Source organism: Anomaloglossus baeobatrachus, chromosome 10 (genome assembly GCF_048569485.1).
Source record: "Anomaloglossus baeobatrachus isolate aAnoBae1 chromosome 10, aAnoBae1.hap1, whole genome shotgun sequence".
Lineage (NCBI taxonomy): Eukaryota > Metazoa > Chordata > Amphibia > Anura > Aromobatidae > Anomaloglossus > Anomaloglossus baeobatrachus.
In genome coordinates, this window is record NC_134362.1 from 159,071,642 (window position 1) to 159,094,581 (window position 22,940).

General features: G+C 41.0%; 1 protein-coding gene across 1 annotated transcript; it reads left to right on the forward strand.

Annotated features, from left to right (window-relative positions):
• Positions 1-13,452: 13,452 nt before the first annotated feature.
• On the forward strand, positions 13,453-14,477 carry LOC142255263 (leukotriene B4 receptor 1-like). Its single transcript, XM_075326793.1, has one exon. It carries the CDS (start codon positions 13,453-13,455, stop codon positions 14,470-14,472), a length of 1,020 nt encoding a protein of 339 aa, XP_075182908.1. The 3' UTR covers positions 14,473-14,477.
• Positions 14,478-22,940: the final 8,463 nt, after the last annotated feature.

Genomic DNA, 22,940 nt, shown 5'->3' on the forward strand with positions numbered 1-22,940 from the left:
CACTAGGTACACTGAGTGTTTGCTAGTATAATGGCTTAGTTATAATGAGTTGGAGTGTGCAATGCAGGCAGACGCGCTCTGCAAATGTCTTTGCACTAGTGGGACTATAGCAAAGTCCAATAGCCACAGATAGGATGCCACTAGGTACACTGAGTGTTTGCTAGTATAATGGCTTAGTTATAATGAGTTGGAGTGTGCAATGCAGGCAGACGCGCTCTGCAAATGTCTTTGCACTAGTGGGACTATAGCAAAGTCCAATAGCCACGTATAGGATGCCACTAGGTACACTAAGTGTTTGCTAGTATAATGGCTTAGTTATAATGAGTTGGAGTGTGCAATGCAGGCAGACGCGCTCTGCAAATGTCTTTGCACTAGTGGGACTATAGCAAAGTCCAATAGCCACAGATAGGATGCCACTATGTACACTGAGTGTTTGCTAGTATAATGGCTTAGTTATAATGAGTTGGAGTGTGCAATGCAGGCAGACGCGCTCTGCAAATGTCTTTGCACTAGTGGGACTATAGCAAAGTCCAATAGCCACGTATAGGATGCCACTAGGTACACTGAGTGTTTGCTAGTATAATGGCTTAGTTATCATGAGTTGGAGTGTGCAATGCAGGCAGACGCGCTCTGCAAATGTCTTTGCACTAGTGGGACTATAGCAAAGTCCAATAGCCACAGATAGGATGCCACTAGGTACACTGAGTGTTTGCTAGTATAATGGCTTAGTTATAATGAGTTGGAGTGTGCAATGCAGGCAGACGCGCTCTGCAAATGTCTTTGCACTAGTGGGACTATAGCAAAGTCCAATAGCCACGTATAGGATGCCACTAGGTACACTGAGTGTTTGCTAGTATAATGGCTTAGTTATAATGAGTTGGAGTGTGCAATGCAGGCAGACGCGCTCTGCAAATGTCTTTGCACTAGTGGGACTATAGCAAAGTCCAATAGCCACAGATAGGATGCCACTAGGTACACTGAGTGTTTGCTAGTATAATAGCTTAGTTATCATGAGTTGGAGTGTGCAATGCAGGCAGACGCGCTCTGCAAATGTCTTTGCACTAGTGGGACTATAGCAAAGTCCAATAGCCACGTATAGGATGCCACTATGTACACTGAGTGTTTGCTAGTATAATGGCTTAGTTATAATGAGTTGGAGTGTGCAATGCAGGCAGACGCGCTCTGCAAATGTCTTTGCACTAGTGGGACTATAGCAAAGTCCAATAGTCACGTATAGGATGCCACTAGGTACACTGAGTGTTTGCTAGTATAATGGCTTAGTTATCATGAGTTGGAGTGTGCAATGCAGGCAGACGCGCTCTGCAAATGTCTTTGCACTAGTGGGACTATAGCAAAGTCCAATAGCCACGTATAGGATGCCACTAGGTACACTGAGTGTTTGCTAGTATAATGGCTTAGTTATCATGAGTTGGAGTGTGCAATGCAGGCAGACGCGCTCTGCAAATGTCTTTGCACTAGTGTGACTATAGCAAAGTCCAATAGCCACGTTTAGGATGCCACTAGGTACACTGAGTGTTTGCTAGTATAATGGCTTAGTTATAATGAGTTGGAGTGTGCAATGCAGGCAGACGCGCTCTGCAAATGTCTTTGCACTAGTGGGACTATAGCAAAGTCCAATAGCCACAGATAGGATGCCACTAGGTACACTGAGTGTTTGCTAGTATAATAGCTTAGTTATCATGAGTTGGAGTGTGCAATGCAGGCAGACGCGCTCTGCAAATGTCTTTGCACTAGTGGGACTATAGCAAAGTCCAATAGCCACGTATAGGATGCCACTAGGTACACTGAGTGTTTGCTAGTATAATGGCTTAGTTATAATGAGTTGGAGTGTGCAATGCAGGCAGACGCGCTCTGCAAATGTCTTTGCACTAGTGGGACTATAGCAAAGTCCAATAGCCACGTATAGGATGCCACTAGGTACACTGAGTGTTTGCTAGTATAATGGCTTAGTTATCATGAGTTGGAGTGTGCAATGCAGGCAGACGCGCTCTGCAAATGTCTTTGCACTAGTGTGACTATAGCAAAGTCCAATAGCCACGTTTAGGATGCCACTAGGTACACTGAGTGTTTGCTAGTATAATGGCTTAGTTATCATGAGTTGGAGTGTGCAATGCAGGCAGACGCGCTCTGCAAATGTCTTTGCACTAGTGGGACTATAGCAAAGTCCAATAGCCACGTATAGGATGCCACTAGGTACACTGAGTGTTTGCTAGTATAATGGCTTAGTTATAATGAGTTGGAGTGTGCAATGCAGGCAGACGCGCTCTGCAAATGTCTTTGCACTAGTGGGACTATAGCAAAGTCCAATAGCCACGTATAGGATGCCACTAGGTACACTGAGTGTTTGCTAGTATAATGGCTTAGTTATCATGAGTTGGAGTGTGCAATGCAGGCAGACGCGCTCTGCAAATGTCTTTGCACTAGTGTGACTATAGCAAAGTCCAATAGCCACGTTTAGGATGCCACTAGGTACACTGAGTGTTTGCTAGTATAATGGCTTAGTTATAATGAGTTGGAGTGTGCAATGCAGGCAGACGCGCTCTGCAAATGTCTTTGCACTAGTGGGACTATAGCAAAGTCCAATAGCCACAGATAGGATGCCACTAGGTACACTGAGTGTTTGCTAGTATAATGGCTTAGTTATAATGAGTTGGAGTGTGCAATGCAGGCAGACGCGCTCTGCAAATGTCTTTGCACTAGTGGGACTATAGCAAAGTCCAATAGCCACGTATAGGATGCCACTAGGTACACTGAGTGTTTGCTAGTATAATGGCTTAGTTATAATGAGTTGGAGTGTGCAATGCAGGCAGACGCGCTCTGCAAATGTCTTTGCACTAGTGGGACTATAGCAAAGTCCAATAGCCACAGATAGGATGCCACTAGGTACACTGAGTGTTTGCTAGTATAATAGCTTAGTTATCATGAGTTGGAGTGTGCAATGCAGGCAGACGCGCTCTGCAAATGTCTTTGCACTAGTGGGACTATAGCAAAGTCCAATAGCCACAGATAGGATGCCACTAGGTACACTGAGTGTTTGCTAGTATAATGGCTTAGTTATAATGAGTTGGAGTGTGCAATGCAGGCAGACGCGCTCTGCAAATGTCTTTGCACTAGTGGGACTATAGCAAAGTCCAATAGCCACGTATAGGATGCCACTAGGTACACTGAGTGTTTGCTAGTATAATGGCTTAGTTATAATGAGTTGGAGTGTGCAATGCAGGCAGACGCGCTCTGCAAATGTCTTTGCACTAGTGGGACTATAGCAAAGTCCAATAGCCACGTATAGGATGCCACTAGGTACACTGAGTGTGTGCTAGTATAATGGCTTCGTTATAATTAGTTGGAGTGTGCAACGCAGGCAGATGCGCTCTGCAAATGTCTTGGCACTAGTGGGACTATAGCAAAGTCCAATAGCCACGTATAGGATGCCACTAGGTACACTGAGTGTTTGCTAGTATAATGGCTTAGTTATCATGAGTTGGAGTGTGCAATGCAGGCAGACGCGCTCTGCAAATGTCTTTGCACTAGTGGGACTATAGCAAAGTCCAATAGCCACGTATAGGATGCCACTAGGTACACTGAGTGTTTGCTAGTATAATGGCTTAGTTATCATGAGTTGGAGTGTGCAATGCAGGCAGACGCGCTCTGCAAATGTCTTTGCACTAGTGTGACTATAGCAAAGTCCAATAGCCACGTTTAGGATGCCACTAGGTACACTGAGTGTTTGCTAGTATAATGGCTTAGTTATAATGAGTTGGAGTGTGCAATGCAGGCAGACGCGCTCTGCAAATGTCTTTGCACTAGTGGGACTATAGCAAAGTCCAATAGCCACGTATAGGATGCCACTAGGTACACTGAGTGTTTGCTAGTATAATGGCTTAGTTATCATGAGTTGGAGTGTGCAATGCAGGCAGACGCGCTCTGCAAATGTCTTTGCACTAGTGGGACTATAGCAAAGTCCAATAGCCACAGATAGGATGCCACTAGGTACACTGAGTGTTTGCTAGTATAATGGCTTAGTTATAATGAGTTGGAGTGTGCAATGCAGGCAGACGCGCTCTGCAAATGTCTTTGCACTAGTGGGACTATAGCAAAGTCCAATAGCCACAGATAGGATGCCACTAGGTACACTGAGTGTTTGCTAGTGTAATGGCTTAGTTATCATGAGTTGGAGTGTGCAATGCAGGCAGACGCGCTCTGCAAATGTCTTTGCACTAGTGGGACTATAGCAAAGTCCAATAGCCACGTATAGGATGCCACTAGGTACACTGAGTGTTTGCTAGTATAATAGCTTAGTTATCATGAGTTGGAGTGTGCAATGCAGGCAGACGCGCTCTGCAAATGTCTTTGCACTAGTGGGACTATAGCAAAGTCCAATAGCCACGTATAGGATGCCACTAGGTACACTGAGTGTTTGCTAGTATAATGGCTTAGTTATAATGAGTTGGAGTGTGCAATGCAGGCAGACGCGCTCTGCAAATGTCTTTGCACTAGTGGGACTATAGCAAAGTCCAATAGCCACGTATAGGATGCCACTAGGTACACTGAGTGTTTGCTAGTATAATGGCTTAGTTATCATGAGTTGGAGTGTGCAATGCAGGCAGACGCGCTCTGCAAATGTCTTTGCACTAGTGTGACTATAGCAAAGTCCAATAGCCACGTTTAGGATGCCACTAGGTACACTGAGTGTTTGCTAGTATAATGGCTTAGTTATCATGAGTTGGAGTGTGCAATGCAGGCAGACGCGCTCTGCAAATGTCTTTGCACTAGTGGGACTATAGCAAAGTCCAATAGCCACGTATAGGATGCCACTAGGTACACTGAGTGTTTGCTAGTATAATGGCTTAGTTATCATGAGTTGGAGTGTGCAATGCAGGAAGACGCGCTCTGCAAATGTCTTTGCACTAGTGGGACTATAGCAAAGTCCAATAGCCACGTATAGGATGCCACTAGGTACACTGAGTGTTTGCTAGTATAATGGCTTAGTTATAATGAGTTGGAGTGTGCAATGCAGGCAGACGCGCTCTGCAAATGTCTTTGCACTAGTGGGACTATAGCAAAGTCCAATAGTCACGTATAGGATGCCACTAGGTACACTGAGTGTTTGCTAGTATAATGGCTTAGTTATCATGAGTTGGAGTGTGCAATGCAGGCAGACGCGCTCTGCAAATGTCTTTGCACTAGTGGGACTATAGCAAAGTCCAATAGCCACAGATAGGATGCCACTAGGTACACTGAGTGTTTGCTAGTATAATGGCTTAGTTATAATGAGTTGGAGTGTGCAATGCAGGCAGACGCGCTCTGCAAATGTCTTTGCACTAGTGGGACTATAGCAAAGTCCAATAGCCACAGATAGGATGCCACTAGGTACACTGAGTGTTTGCTAGTATAATGGCTTAGTTATAATGAGTTGGAGTATGCAGAGGACATGAGGGTACAGTGCCAGGATTTTGGGGCTCTGGGTAGAGGAATGGAAGCCTGCCTTTCTATCCCTCCTAATAGGGAAATGCAGGGAGGAAATCCCTGACCTTGGCTACACAGACGCTGGCGCTGTTTTCAGGACCTGTCACCTTAACTCTGACCCTGCCGGTTTGAGCCCTTAAAAGGACTGCTAGAAAGTGCTATCCCTATGCTGTCCAGCGCTGTGTATGGAGCGCATACAGCTGTATCGGCGATAGGACTCAGGAGGACGGAGCTGCGACAGTGATGTCTGACACCAAAGACGCAGAAGAGATAATGGCGTCCTGGACGAAAATGTCCGTTTTTATAATGCAGGGACATGTGACATGGACATCCTATCACACATGCCGTTGCTTCTCTGGCTAAAAGTCCACTTAGCTGTGTGTGTGTCTAGGATTGGCTGACATGCTGGCCCGCCCCACAAGACGCGCGCGCTTAGGGAAGGAAGACAAGAAAAAAAAAAAAAAATGGCGATCGCCATTATACAAACAGCAGTGATCTGAAGGCGCTGTTCCCGCACAGTATACACTGAAATGTCATAATAGTGTGATTCACAGAGTGACTTACACTATTACAGCAGAAACCAAGCTAGGATTTAGCTGGTTTTTTGCTGCTAGAACCGTTCTCGAACGTTTCTAGAACTATCGAGCTTTTGCAAAAAAGCTCGAGTTCTAGTTCGATCTAGAACAGGCCCCAAAATCACTCGAGCCTAGAACTGGAGAACCACGAACCACGAACCGCGCTCAACTCTAGTCGGGAAACCCAAGAAAAGTCAGTACATCATGATCCATACTCAATGTAACATGGAAGTTTGAATGGGACGTTAATGTAATTCTCTTCTTAAGAGTAATAAAATGAATGTGCTTACCATTTCCCTCATTAGGGCTGCAATAACGGAACATAACCAATGCAATCAATCACTGGGCTCTGCACATGTCATAATTCACAGTGAAAAAAAGGTAGCTGATTTTGACACAAATTTGTCACAGAAATTGCATTGCAAAGGATAAAAGCCACCGTGAAAATCAACAGTATAAGTTTATTTCCACTGTAAATTTTTTTAAGCAGTCACCAGATGACATTTTATAAAATTGTAAAGAGGTAAACTGGTTTCTGTCACGTTCCTTTCCCTGAAAACGCCAATCGAGTTGTTCTATTGTTATGTGAATTGGTGAATTGTGCCCTCTATATTTGTAAATAATGTAATGTACAGTAAGGGGTGCTTCACACACAGTGAGATCGCTGCTGAGTCACGGTTTTTGTGACCTCATTAGCGATCTCGCTGTGTGTGACACTGAGCAGCGATCTGGCCCCTGCTGTGAGATCGCTGCTCGTTACACACAGCCCTGGTTCGTTTTTTTATTGTTGCTCTCCCGCTGATAAGCACACATCGCTGTGTGTGACAGCGAGAGAGCAACAATCCTGAATGTGCAGGGAGCAGGAGCCGGCGTCTGACAGCCTGCAGTAAGCTGTAACCAAGGTAAACATCGGGTAACCAAGGTGGTTACCCGATATTTACCTTCGTTACCAGCCTCCGCAGCTCTCACGCTGCCAGTGCCTGCTCCCTGCACACACAGCTAAGCGGTGTGCGCTGGTAACTAATGTAAACATCGGGTAACCATACCCGATGTTTACCTTAGTTACCAGTGTCCGCAGCTTCCAGACGCCGGCTCCGTGCAAGCGCAGCGTCGCTTGCACATCGCTGCTGGCTGGGGGCTGGTCACTGGTCGCTGGTGAGATCTGCCTGTTTGACAGCTCACCAGCGACCATGTAGCGACGCAGCAGCGATCCTGACCAGGTCAGATCGCTGGTCGGATTGCTGCTGCATCGCTAAAGTGTGAAGGGACCCTAAGGTGAGCAGTAATTAAGTGTTACGACTAGCCCACAATGGTAGGGATTAGTTCAGAGGGAGAGATGGAGCCCTTCTAGAAGGCACTTGAGTTGAGATCAGTGTGTGACATGAGCAGATGTATAGCTTGAAGATTGTCAAGGCCGCATGCAGTAGGGGATTTTTGCCAAGCGAAGGAGAAATGACTCCAGAGCTGGGGTAGCGTTATCCTGAAGTACTGACTGAGATGCAGAGTTTTGGACAACATTGATGCTAGAGTTCAACCTTCCTATAGAGTGGCCCCCAGGCAGAAGGGTCCGGAGGATTGAACTCTAAATCCTAATCATATGAAAAAGCTTGTTAAAGGGCCACTTTTGACTTTTAGGACTGCTACCTCCAATAGGTGGAACTAGAGATTATCTACATCTTCCCTGAAGAGACAATTGGGATCTTTTCAAGCATTCTAGAGTTATTACCCCATACAGTGAAGCTGGTCAGAATTGTAAAATGAGGCTTGGTCAATAATGTACTAAGTGGCTCAGTCCTTTAGGAGTTCAAATAAAGTGAGGCTTCCCGACTCATCTACTCTGTTACATGACTATATAGGTGTCGAATTGCAAAGTCACATCTAGTGGAGTTGTTCTGAAACCATTGATACCTCAGCTGAGACATAAACTTTGCAAAAAATTCAGACTTATGGATTTTTGGTTTCTGGTCACCGGAGTTGCATGTGACTTTGTTTCTGTAGGCGTTATTGTAAGTCATATGAAATCTCTCATCTGTTTAATAAACCTGATTTTGTGGATGTTGTTTTATTTTTAGGAAAGCACATGTAAAAGTGTCACAATCCACTGATGTCATAGATTCCTTATTAAAAGTACAAACAAGGATTGAAGATATGATGTACAAATAAATGATTTAACAAAGCCACAGTCATGGGATAGAGATTCAAGAAATGTCTTCCTGTTTTTGAATGACATTAGTAATTTAAAAAGTGAAAGAAAAGGTAAAGCTGTAAATATATTTATGGTAGGCACCCTCCCAATATCAGTGACTAGACTACATAAAAGGCCACTAAAGAAAAAATGTCATCAATATACCTATATGGGACAGAAGAGACTTTCCTGCAAACTTGAAAGAGATTTTTTCCAGAGAACTTGGTGAGTCAAATAATTTTTTTGAGAACTCAAAATGTAAATATTTATACTTTATAATACTTATATGTTTTGCTTGATTAATATTGTCCTAATATAGATATTTTTTGTTGATCACAAAGTTTTCTATAAAAAAAAGTCGATAAGTTTGAATGAAACATATTTCTTGAATATATTTTGAAAGGTAGATAAGGGATTAGGCAATACAGGATTGTGAGACAAACCTCACTACACAAGGAGGCAATCAGAGGACACAAAGAATGGATTGCCCTATTAGCATTGTTATATAGCTACAAAAAAAAAAATCAAGATTGACATGACATAAGAATCTCTTTAGCCTTTCACAAACCTATTTAAAAACAAATAATAAAGAAGGTATACCCTTTACATGTTGTCCCTACGTTTTCTTAGTAAACATAGGAGACAATTGTTGTAAAAAAAACCCCTATAATATATATATATATATATATATATATACTGATATATACTGTATATCTGTATATATATTTTTATATATACTTTTATATATATATATATATATATATATATAAACAAGAGAAAGTCAGCTCCCCGGATAAGTAATCCAAGAGATATTAAATGTTCAGTGCAGAAGTAAGCATGGAGAAAAAGGGGAGTATAGTATTATATATTCCTTTGGAGATATATATATATATATATATATATATACATATTCATAGGTGCAAATACAGTATATATATATGGGGTTGTGTTTTATTACACCCCAAAAAAGACAGGGCATTTTATTATTTTGGGCTCCAAAAGATGCACTAGGGCTTATTTTCAGGGGATGTCACTTATTTGTTTGATTTCTTTATTGATGGGTAATGCTGTATTCTTTAAAAGGAGTCTGTAAGGTCATTTTAGCATGCCAAGCTAATACCAAGTATCCTAAAATAGGCCTTTGGCAGATTTTTCAGTATGTGTAACTTTTATTGCTGTATGTTGCCCCGTTGTGTTGCTGTAAGTCCTGGAATATTTATAGTTGCGTGCTGGTAAATATTCATTTTGCATTAACAGCAGGTGCACAATTATACATTTTCCGGGGCTTCCAGCAATACAATAGGGCAACGTACAGCAATAAAAGTTGTATGTCCTGAAAGGGATGCCCAAGTCCTATTTCACAATACTGTTAGTAATGTACCACAACTATGGCTTATTTTTGGAGTAGGGCTTATATCTTAAACATACTCCAAAAAGACAAAAAAATCCTGCTAAGGCTTATTTTTTGGGTAGGTCTTATTTTCAAAAAACCCCGGTAGTAGTGGACCACCAATAAATATATGGTCAACCTTTAGCTACAAAAACATTTATTTTTAGCAGGAAGTGATAAAGTTTCTGGTTAGAAAGTGGTTAATATTAGGTAAAATATTTTATTTCCCTCATTTCTCTACAAATATCAGTAAATACACGGTTTCTGCTCCTAAAGAATCTCCCTGCAGCTCTTCTAGATAGATGAAACTCATCTGCTCTCGTAAGTAATTTTTGGGGCATTTTTATAACTATTTCAGTTTTACTATATTATTGGCAGTTTTATACATTATAAATTGATTAGTAAATTGTTTAACTGATTAACCTCTGTTATACAAACTACAGTAGCATGTAAACGTTTTGGCACCCCTTGTCAAAATTAATGTTATTGGGAATAGTTAAACAAGTTAAAGATTAAATTATCTCTAAAAGGCATAAAGTTAAAGATGACACATTTCCTTCGTATTTTAAGCAAAAAAATAATACATTTTCATTTTTTACATTTTGAATTTAACAAAAAAAGAAGATGGGCCAAAGAAAAATTTGGTCTCCCTGAATGGGTTTAGCAAGTATCACAGCTTATAAGCACTTTTTGTAGCCAGCCAAGTGTCTTTCAATTCTTGTTTGAGGGTTGTTCATCCATTCTTACTTGGAGATGTCTATAATTTTTGAGATTCCTGGCTCGTCCTCTAGTTCTGTGAGATTCCTGGCTCGTCTTCCATTTGTGTGAGATTCCTGGCTCGTCTTCCATTTCTCTGAGATTCCTGGCTCATCTTCCTGTTCTCTGAGATTCCTGGCTCATCTTCCTGTTCTGTGAGATTCCTGGCTCGTCTCCCAGTTCTGTGAGATTTCTGGCTCGTCTTCCAGTTGTGTGAGATTCCTGGCTCGTCTTCCATTTCTCTGAGATTCCTGACTCATCTTCCTGTTCTGTGAGATTCCTGGCTCGTCTCCCAGTTCTGTGAGATTCCTGGCTAGTCTTCTAGTTGTGTGAGATTCCTGGCTCATCTTCCTGTTCTGTGAGATTCCTGGCTCGTCTTCCATTTCTGTGAGATTCCTGGCTCATCTTCCAGTTCTGTGAGATTCCTGGCTCGTCTTCCAGTTCTGTGAGATTCCTGGCTCGTCTTGCATGCACTGCTCTTTTGAGGTCTAGCCACAGATTTTCAATGATGTTCAGGTCAGGGGACTGTCATAGCCATTGTAAAGCATAACGTTTGCATCTTTGATGTTGTCTATTGTGAATTTTCATGTGTATTTAGGATCATTATCCATTTGTAGAAACCATCTAATTTTCTCTTCTTTTCAACATCAGCTTTTTACAGATGGTGTTATATTTGCATCAAGAATATGTTCACATTTCATTGAATCCATTCTTTCCTCTACCCGTGAAATGTTCCCTATGCCATTGGCTGCAAAACAACCTCAAAGCATAACTGATCCATCCCCATGCATAATGGTTGTTGAGATATTCTTTTCATGAAATTATATGCTCTTTCTTCTCCACACATACCTTTAATCATTGTGGCCAAAGAGTTCTATTCTAACCTCATCAGTCCAGAGGACTTGTTTCCAAAATGCATCAGGCTTGTTTACATGTTAATTTGCATACTTATGATGCTGGATTTTATGGTGAGGATGCAGGAGAGATTTGCTTCTGATAATTCTTCCATGAAAGGCATATTTTTGCAGGTTTTTCTGAACCAATGTACCACAACTTCAGAGTCTGCTAAATCTTACTGAAGGTCTTTTGCAGCCAGTCGTGGTTCTAATTTGGCTCTAGAAATCCTACAAGCAGCTCTCACAGAAACTTTGCTCAGTCTTCCAGACTTTATCTGCCATTTCTTAATTATATTTTGAACTGAGAAAAAAGCAACATTGAAAGCTTTGCTATCTTGTTAGAGCCTTCTCCTCCTTTGTGGACATCCACCACTTTCATTTGCAGAGTGCTAGGCAGCTGCATAGAAGCACATATGGCTGCTTGTTTGTGGCACAGGTTTAGAGGCTGGGCTGAATAAAACTATAAAATATGCATCACCTGGTCTTTCCGATTGATGATAGTGAAAAATCCATAACCCTAACAGGCTAAATAAGATCTGAAAATTGGTCAAAGTTCCAAAGGTGCCCAAATATTTGATCTGGTCCATTTTACTTTATACTAGCTGTAGTACCCGGGTGTTGCCTGAGATAGTAACTGTCTCTCCGTCTCTATCCCAGTCTCTGTCTGTGTGTCGCTGTCTGTCTCTCTGTCTGTCTCTTTCCTTGTATGTCTGTGTCTATGTCTCTGTCTGACTATTTCTATCTCTGTCTGTATTTGTATCAGTCTATCTGTCTCCATCTCTGTGTCTGTCTGTCTCTCTCTATCTCTGTGTCTGTCTCTATGTGTGTGTCTGTCTGTCTCTTTCCCAGTCTGTCTCTTTTCTGTCTGTCTTGGTCTATCTCTTTCCAGGTCTGTCTCTTTTCAGGTCTGTCTCTTTCCAAGTCTGTCTCTCTCCCCATCTGTCTCTTTCCCCGTTTGTCTCTTTCCCCGTTTGTCTCTTTCCCCGTCTGTCTCTTTGCCCGTTTCTCTCTTTGCCGGTCTCTCTCTTTCCATTGCTGTCTCTTTCCAGGTCTGTCTCTTTTCTCGTCTGTCTCTTTGCCTGTCTGTCTCTTTCCAGGTATGTCTCTTTGCCCAGCTGTCTCTTTGCCTGGCTGTCTCTTTGCCCGGCTGTCTCTTTGCCTGTCTGTCTCTTTGCCCATCTGTCTCTTTGCCCGTCTGTCTCTTTGCCCGTCTGTCTCTTTCCATGGCTGTCTCTTTCCTCGTCTGTCTGTCTGTCTGTCTCTTTCCCAATCTGTCTCTGTCTGTGTCTCTGTCTGTCTGTCTTTTTCTGTCTCTCTATCCATCTCTCCACTGACATCATATAACCTCACGCATAAGCATCAACTAACAGTTTATTTTGTTCCTATAGCAAACACTGACAGTTGCTATTAATAACAAATAGCTCCCACCTCCATTCAGTTTAATGGCGGCAGGATTTTAGAGACTAACTGTAAAGCACCGGGGTTAAATTTTTCTGTCAAAACATTGTCTACGACATTCTCTGGGTCATATGGGGCGTCTGTGCAAAATTTTGTGATTGTAAATGCTACGGTGAGGATTCCTTTAGCGGACATACACACATACATACATACATACATACACTGAGCTTTATATAATAGATATATACACGCATATATATTTATATATATATATATATATATATATATGTACAAATATGTATATATATATATATATATATATATATATAAAAATATATATATAAAAATTTTTATTTTTTTTTTATTTTCTTTTGCCTAAAATACAAAAGGAAATGTGCCATCTTTAACTTTATGCCTTTTAGAAATAATTTCATCTTCAACTTGCTTAACCATTCGCAATAACAGTAATCCCTTCTATACATTTTATTAATGAAAGCTTTAACTACAAAGAATCTACAGTACGAATATGCCCAAATAAAAGGCATTTTGAAGCCTGGTCATCACTGGTATCCTAAAAAAATTAATAAATGCATGTAAAATATTCACGAATTATTCTTTAAATTTGTTGGCCTAAAATATTTTTTATGTATTCTTTGTGTTTCAGAATAAAAGGACTTCTATTCCTCAAAAAATAAATTTGATGAACATTAATAATTTTATACCATACAAGAAAAAACAGGAAAATTAGTTATTTTATCGGTACTGAAAATGATTTCTTGTAACCTTTCTGAAGAAATTAATCAGCATCCGCAGTATATTGCCATAAAGGCTGTTGGAGCTACCATTTTATTGTCTTTGGCTTTCATCATTGGGATTCCAGGAAACATCTTGGTAATGTGGAGCATTTATGGAAAGTTGAAGAATATTTCGGTCACTATGCTGTTAATCGGAAATCTCGCACTCGCTGACTTCAACATTTTGTTATTCCTACCGATTTGGATATATACCTTTGCAGTTAACGAATGGATTTTTGGACTTGTCTTTTGTAAGTTTTTGCTATATGTTGTTTATTTTAATTTGTACGCCAGTATCTTCCTCATAACTCTGTTGAGTGTAGAACGGTTCTTGGCTGTTTTTAGACCTTTTCCCCTCCAAAGATGGACCAGACGACGAGTTTTTAAAAAAATTACCATTTTAATTTGGATTATAGCCGCGCTACTCGGTATTCACTCTCTTCCTTTCCATAACTCAAAGCAAAGTCAACAACCATTCCAATGCGTTCTACATGAATACAACAATGATACACAAAAGCTGGTTTTGCTAATTTTGGAATCCTGTTTTGGATTTTTGGTTCCATTTTGCATTATTGTTATCTGCTACACAAACTTATGGAGAAAACTCAGAGAAATGAGATTTGTTGGCCGACGGAAATCAGATAAAATAATCGTCATTGTGGTGGCCACTTTTATCATATGTTGGATTCCCCATCATATATTCAACATTGTTAGTATCACCTCTGTTTTTTTGGGCTCCTGCCGACTTGAAAGAATTGTGGACATTGGAAGTAGCATTTCTGGGGCTTTGGTGTTCCTAAACAGTTGTTTAAATCCTCTTTTTTATTTTTATTATGCATTTAGAATGAAAAGTCCTACCAATATTCTCAGGCTAAAAATGTATTTTGAGAAAATTGGAGGAACGGAGACAGAACAGAAGCCAAGTGAAAATACTGAAAATACCACGGACAGAAGCCATATTGATGACAGCGCTTTGGTTGTTCCTAAAGTTTAAGGTGCCTAAACACCTTCAATACCTCTTGTAGGAGCACTCGTTCAGCCGAACACTATTCCTCCAAAACACCGAACTGATTCTGCCAAGGGTTTAGATGATCTTAAAACCAGGAAAGCAAAAGAATCATCACCGAAGGATCCCTACTCTTCCCTTATATCATCTGTCGGAAACAATTCATGGGTCCCCTATACAAATAATAAAGTTGTGATCTGACGAGGGCAGGAACAATGAGTTCAGCATGCCTGTCGACCATAATGATAAAGTTGGCTGATTTCGCTGAAGTCAGGAGGTCAGCTGATGTTTCCCTTTTGTCTATGGCTTTGTGGATGGCTTCAAATATCATCGGGTTACATGTGGTGAATTAAGAGATAGAAACAGATAGAAGAGGTCCCCGTGAAAGAACAATATATTGGGCCTTGCCAATAGATCAGCAAAATGCACAACTCCAATTGCTTTGAAGGTGAAAGTTGCCCCCTTACCTCTTGGGTATCAATAGTATGCCCTCTCCCATTGAGTGAATGTGATACTTACTTTCCATTTCGTAATATTTGCCTTTTGGAGCATTCATATCCGAATCCACCATATTTGAATTATTTGAGTGTAGTATAGTGTCCAATCAAAGGGATGGACACCATCAAATTTCAGCAAGGTCCATTTGGTACAATTGGTTGTCATGCAGTAGATCCAGAAAAACATTGTGGCTTCTGTTATAAAGCAGCTAAATAGGAAAGGGTTCTTTACAGCTTTACAGTTACAGCAGTCAGACTGTGGAATGCCCTACCACAAGAGATAGTAATGGCTGTCACTAAATGACTGCATAATTCCTCAGTACACACAACATTGTCGGTTATAAAAGATTTAGTAATGAAATTTATAATTGATGGAGGAAGGTTGAACTAGACGGACCTAGGGCTTTTTGTAACTAATCTACTGTATGTGTGAACAGTGTCTAATTAAAATACATTCAGACAAAAAGATTGTAAAATTATTTTGTATATAGCTGTAACAAATGAATGAAAAGAAAAATACAAAAGTGTCCCAAAATTTATTTTTGTCAGTGAGTCTTTTGACTTTTTTGAAAAGTTAAACTGTTTTCTTTTGCTAGTCTACCAGTTGTTTACATGCTTGTATTTTCTGTTATGTAATAGTAAATTGTATGGGTTTTTTTTGTTGGGGAGTAGGGGTCGTCAAAATACAAATTTTAATGAAAGCTAAATTAGGTAGAGCCACCTGGGAGTAGCGCTTGGCTAATTTAATCTCTATCTTGCCTGGCACGATATTCTAATTATACTTTATTTGAAGCTTATCAAGGAAAAATATACCTGGCTGCAATTGTGGTTTGTGCAACATAGATCAGATGACAAGTTCCATTTAAGTATTTAAATATTCCTAGAAAAGGAAACTTGGTCTCTATTCTCTATTCTGTATTTTCCATTGATTGTGACAGTAATTTTTAGTAACTATCCAGTAATTACTTCCTTTTACTGCTACCATAAAATATAAGCCTGGGAATAAATTCAAATAGAGGATAAAAAATTCACCCCACAAAAGAGGATGTGGTGGGTTGCAACTATTACCTATGAAAAACACTAATAAATACAGTAAGGCTATGTTCACACACTGCGTTTTTTACCTGCGTTTTGGGTCCGTTTTTGCTGCAGAAATTTCTTGAGAAATTCTTGTAACCTTTCTGCAGACATTCCCCAGCAAAACCTATGGGAAAAAAAATTAGCTGTGCACACACTGCGTTTTTTTCTTAAGAAAATTCTTTCAGTAGATTTTCTTAAGAAAACGAATGAGCATGTCACTTCTTTTCTGCAGCTAACTGCGTTTTTTGCCATAGATAATTGGCCCAATAACGCAGGGAGCAACCAGCGGTAAAAACGGACCAAAAACGGACCGAAAACGCACCAAAAACGCGCCGAAAACGCGGCAAAAACGCAGGTGCGTTTTTGGTGCGTTTTTTAACACAGGTGCACTCTTAAGAAATTTCTTAAGAAATTTCTTAAGAAAAATCATTTTTCTAGTGTGAACATAGCCTAACAGTCTCTCTCACTAATCACAACCAAATCCACAATGTTACACTCAGTGGTCAACATTCACGAACCATCTATTCACAACCAATATTGTGCAAAACTATCGATAATTTTATACATACACACTAACCTTAAGTCCTTAAACAACATGTATATGTGCTAAAGCGTGGATACAAGTTATAATTTTTTTTTTAATAAATTCTCCACGAATAGCTAAACAGCACTTCACTACAATTTTTTACAAACAACATTAGCCATATGTGAATAGCCAATAAATGAAGTGACAATGTTAGAAAATTAAAACAATTCTTTTATTAATACATATTAAAATTAATAAATAGACAGCAAAAAGGTGCTAAATGGTAGATATTACCGTAAGTACAGGGTCTCAGACAGAAATAATTAGAAAGTCCCAAACAAAAAAGTACTACATGGGATATTGTAGTCACCACCCAAAATTAACAAATTCATGCTAGAGCAAACCATAAGTTTCATAAATAGTCAAATTCATTATGATATTGCCTTATCCCAATAAATTATATCTATAGATATCCAAAGAGTACAAAAATATTGAGGTTTGGCTAATAAATAATTTAAAATATCTATATAAAACAGTATTACACCAAACAGATAAGTAGTAATAAATAGTACTAGATATCAGGATATGATTGTTAGGAATACGTCAAGACACATGAATGTATGATACCGTGAACCCAATACATGGGACATATCTAAATGAAGCACATGAACATTGCAACAAGCAGTATATTTACCCAATATTAAAGTGGTGATTCCTGTCCGTGGCCCCTCACTCCGACATGTGTTTTGCCCTAGCTTTCTCAAGGAGCGTGGCTGGGTTGTGTTCACGGTATCATACATTCATGTGTCTTGACGTATTACTAACAATCATATCCTGATATCTAGTACTATTTATTACTACTTATCTGTTTGGTGTAAAACTGTTTTATATAGATATTTTAAATTATTTATTAACCAAACTACCTCAATATTTTTGTACTCTTTGGGTATCTATGGATATAATTTATTAGGACAAGGCAATATCATAATGAATTTGACTATTTATGAAGCTTATGGTTTTCTCTAGCATGAATTTGTTAATTTTGGGTGGTGACTACAGTATTCCATTTAGTACTTTTTCGTTTATATTGCTAGTGAGCGTACCCGCTCCCGTCGGTTGTGCGTCACGGGCAAATCGCTGCCCGTGGCGCACAACATCGCTAACACCCGTCACACGGACTTACCTTCGCTGTGACGTCGCTCTGGCCAGCAATACGCTTCCTTTCCAAGGGGGCGGTTCGTGCGGCGTCACGGCGACGTCACACGGCAGCCGTCCAATAGCAGAGGAGGAACGGAGATGAGAGGCTGGAACATGACGCCCACCTCCTTCCTTCCTAATTGCCGGTGGACGCAGGTAAGGAGATGTTTGTCGTTCCTGCGGTGTCACACACAGCGATGTGTGCTGCCGCAGGAACGTCGAACAACATTGTACCTGCAGCAGCAACGGTATTTGGGAAAGGAGCGACGTTTCAACGAGCAACGATTTTTCACCTTTTTGTTCTCGTTGATCGTCGCTCCTTGGTGTCACATGCTGTGATGTCGCTAATGGCGTCGACGATATATTGTTAGCGATGTTGCAGCGTGTAAAGCACCCTTAAGACCCTGTACTTAATATCTACCATTTAGCACCTTTTTGATGTCTATTTATTAATTTTAATATGTATTAATAAAATAATTGTTTTAACTTTCTAAAGTTGTCACTTCATTTATTGGCTATTCAATTCACATATGGCTAATGTTGTTTGTAAAAAGTTATAAAAAAAGTCTGAATGGACCTCTTGCTGGTTGTGAAAAAGCAGTCCAAAAGGACTAAAGGCTGCTTCACACGCAACAACATCGCTAACGAGATATCGTTGAGGTCACGGAATTCGTGATGCACATCCGGCCTTGTTAGCGACATCATTGTGAGTGACACCTACGAGCGACCGCTAACGATCAAAAATACTCACCTAATCGCTGATCGTTGACATGTCGTTCCTTTCCAACATGTCATTGCTGGTGCTGGACGCAGGTTGTTCATCGTTCCTGAGGCAGCACACATCGCTATGTGTGACACCCCGGGAACGAGGAACAACAGCGTTCCTGCGTCCTCCGGCAACGAGGTGGGCGTGTTGTTAATGCGGCTGGTCTCTCACAAACGACGGGGGCGGGTGATGTCGCAGCATGTAAAGCGCCCTTTAGTTGATAATAAGAGTGTGAAGATTCAGCTCGCTCGGCTGCAGGTCAAGGTAATCACAGGAACGGCTTTCATTTAAACTAGTTTATTTAGGCTTCATAAACCAGTCAAAAATTCCCCCAAACAAACTCACAACAGCTTTTGCCCAGCATAAAGTAACAAACAATCCATATACAGCTGCGGGTGGAGGTCTGCACACCTCCATACACACAGACACCTAAATGAATCCACAGGTCTCCATTTTACCCGCTGGACCACATCCTAGGGTGGAGATATGTGAACAGTCATCCCCCATTATCTCTTTGTCTGTTGACAAAAACCCAGCCCTGTCATGGCCTATTAACCGTCTCAACATTTAACATACCGAAGCCTGGTTCTGGGCTCACATCACCGAGGTTGTCAACTCTGGTAATACATATCTTCCCTCTGGGATTTTACCAGCAACCATCTTACAAGATATAATAAGTCATCATAGCTCAATTAGGAATCTTGGGATGTTAAGAGTGCCCCAAAAGTTCACAACTATCATTGCTCCAGTGACTGCTTGCTAGAACAGAGACCTGCTAGGCTCAAAGAAGTATTGAATCAGTTTCTGAAAAAATGTCTTCCTTTATGAGGAAAGTTTTCAGTTCCTGCGTTGTCTCCTTTTATAGTAACCCAAATCAGTGATTTTTACTTGCGTAATCTAATGTACTTGCACCATGTACACCATATACTGATTGTGATGGTGGGATATTGTGGGTCATGTTCAATTTTGTGTGGGTTAATGTTTAAGCTTGGTTCACTGTCCATCATTTGTACTGCTTGTGTGTACATTGTATTGTCTGTAGGTAATCACCCCCTGTAGTGTTCCTGTTCCTTATGCTGGGTTCACACATAGCGACGCAGCAGCGATCACGACGGGCGACCTGACCTTATAAGGATTGCTGGTGAGCTGTCAAACAGGCAGATCTCACCAGCGACCAGTGACCAGCCCCCAGCCAGCAGCGACGGATGGAAGCGGTGCTGCGCTTGGTAACTAAGGTAAATATCGGGTAGCCAAGGGCTTGGTTACCCGATATTTACATTGGTTACCAGCGCACACTGCTTAGCGCTGGCTCCCTGCATGCCAGAGTAAACATCGGGTTAATAAGCAAACCCTTGCTTATTTACCTGATGTGTACTCTGGCGTGCAGGGAGCCGGGAGCCGGCAGCACAGGCAGCGTGAGAGCGGCGGACGCTGGTAACGAAGATAAATATTGGGTAACCAAGGAAAGGGCTTCCCTTGGTTACCCGATGTTTACCTTGGTTACAGCTTACCGCAGGCTGCCAGAAGCTGGCTCCCTGCTCGCTTCAGTTCGTCGCTCTCTCTCGCTGTCACACACAGCGATGTGTGCTTCACAGTGGGAGAGCAACGAGCAAAAAATGAAGCGGGACATTCAGCAACGAGTGGCAACCTCATAGCAGGGGCCAGCTCATTGCTGGATGTCACACACAGCAACAGTGACGGGTCATCGCTGCTACGTCACAGAAAATGTTGACGTAGCAGCGATTTCGATGTCGCCGTCGCTGTGTGTGACACCACCTTAAGTCTGGGGGAAGTGGCGTGGGATAAACCTACTGTAAACTCTCTGCTTGCCTGGGGGATTTGTCAGTCTGTTTGAGAACTTGAAGAGAGAAGGAAGAAGATTGAACCTCTGAGGGAAAAGCTGCGGCTCCCCACAGAGACCTGAACATTTATCGCTTATTGGATTATATTCATATTTCTGGACTAATTTTACCCTCTGTTTTGTGGATTATCTTGTGGACCGATTGATTTGCTTGGAATAAACGCTTATTGGATTGTACAGCCATCTCTCGCTCTGTTGATTGTGTGATATGGGAGAAGGACCCCGTCACACTAATGTTCATAAAAACATATTTATCCTAAATATCACTAAAGGCATTATTTCCCACATTGAAAACACACACAAAATGAATAGACCAAATTAAAATTGATTGTCAGAGGAATCAAGCAAAATGCCAGGAAGCATGGCTGCAAGTGTCAGTTATGAAAAATCACACTTAATAACACCTAAAAACACTAACCATTGTATGACTAACCATTACCCCAGGATCAATGCAATATTATTCATACACTATTGAGTGCAAGAGTTTTTAATTCTTACGCAGCTTGATTTTTGCACATCTATTCTTAATGAAGACTTATGTTTATTATTGGGATGTGTGGCATCTTTTTGCATATATCTTTGCTTTTGTCTGCCCATAATCATATTTTGATAGCAATCCAATTCCTGAACATTGTGTTCAGCAGAAAGTGTCTGCACTATAGATAGTTAGTAGTTGGGCTGAGTAGCATTTAATATATATGGTGCACTACATGAGAGATATGGTAAGGGCCGCAAAGCAGCAAAGAAGGAAGCTTCAGCTGGTACTGCCATACATGTAGTTTGGGGGGGACCAAACCATTTCTTTAGTCTTTAGTATCATAGTATCATAGTATCATAGTTTTTAAGGTTGAAGGGAGACTCTAAGTCCATCTAGTTCAACCCGTAGCCTAACATGTTGATCCAGAGGAAAGCAAAAAAAACCCCAATGTGGCAAACAAGTTCCAATGGGAAAAAATGTCCTTCCTGACTCCACATCCGGCAATCAGACTAGTTCCCTGGATCAATACCCTGTCATAAAATCTAATATACATAACTGGTAATATTAAATTTTTCAAGAAAGGCGTCCAGGCTCTTCTTAAATGTTAGTAGTGAATCACTCATTACAACATCATGCGGCAGAGAGTTCCATAGTCTCACTGCTCGTACAGTAAAGAATCCTCGTCTGTGATTATGATTAAACCTTCTTTCCTCAAGAGGTAGCGGATGCCCCCGTGTTCCAGTCGCAGGCCTAGGTGTAAAAAGATCTTTGGAAAGGTCTCTGTACTGTCCCCTCATATATTTATACATTGTGATTAGATCCCCCCTAAGCCTTCGTTTTTCCAAACTAAATAACCCCAAGTTTAATAACCTGTCTTGGTATTGCAGCCCACCCATTCCTCTAATAATCTTGGTCGCTCTTCTCTGCACCCTCTCCAGTTCAGCTATGTCCTTCTTATATATCGGTGACCAGAATTGTACACAGTATATAAGTGCGGTCGCACTAGTGACTTGTACAGAGGTAGAACTATATTTTTTTCATGAACACTTATACCTCTTTTAATACATCCCATTATTTTATTAGCCCTGGCAGCAGCTGCCTGACACTGGCCACTAAAGTGAAGTTTACCATCCACCCATACACCCAAGTCTTTTTCTGTGTCTGTTTTACCCAGTGTTCTACAATTAAGTACATAATCATAAATGTTATTTCCTCTACCCAAGTGCATGACCTTACATTTATCTACATTAAACTTCAATTGCCACTTCTCAGCCCAATCCTCCAATTTACATAAATCTCCCTGTAATATAAAATTATCCTCCTCTGTATTGATTACCCTGCAGAGTTTAGTATCATCTGCAAATATTGAAATTCTACTCTGCATGCCCCCAACAAGGTCATTTATAAATATGTTGAAAAGAAGCGGGCCCAATACTGACCCCTGTGGTACCCCACTATGAACTGAGACCCAGTCCGAGTACGTACCATTAATAACCACCCTTTGTTTCCTATCACTGAGCCAGTTTTTAACCCAGTTACACATATTTTCCCCTATCCCCATTATTCTCATTTTATGTACCAGCCTTTTGTGTGGCACCGTATCAAAAGCTTTTGAAAAGTCCATATACACAACATCCACTGCATTTCCCTGGTCCAGACTTGAACTTACCTCTTCATAGAAGCTGATCAAATTAGTTTGACAGGATCGATCCCTCATAAACCCATGTTGATACTCTGTCATAAGGTTATTTTTCTTGAGATACTCCAGTATAGCATCTCTCAAGAAACCCTCAAGGATTTTACCAACCGTAGAGGTTAAACTTACTGGCCTATAATTTCTCGGCTCAGTTTTTGTCCCCTTTTTGAATATTGGCACCACATTTGCTATGCGCCAGTCCTGCGGTACCGACCCTGTTATTAAGGAATCTGAGAAGATTAAAAATAATGGTCTATCTATCACAGAACTCAATTCCTGTAGTACTCTGGGGTGTATGCCATCCGAGCCCGGAGATTTGTCAACCTTAGTGATTTCGAGGCGGCGGCGTACTTCC

Coding starts and splice junctions, on each gene's coding strand:
- LOC142255263 (XM_075326793.1), top strand. CDS start 13,453: ATGATTTCTTGTAACCTTTCTGAAGAAATTAATCAGCATCCGCAGTAT.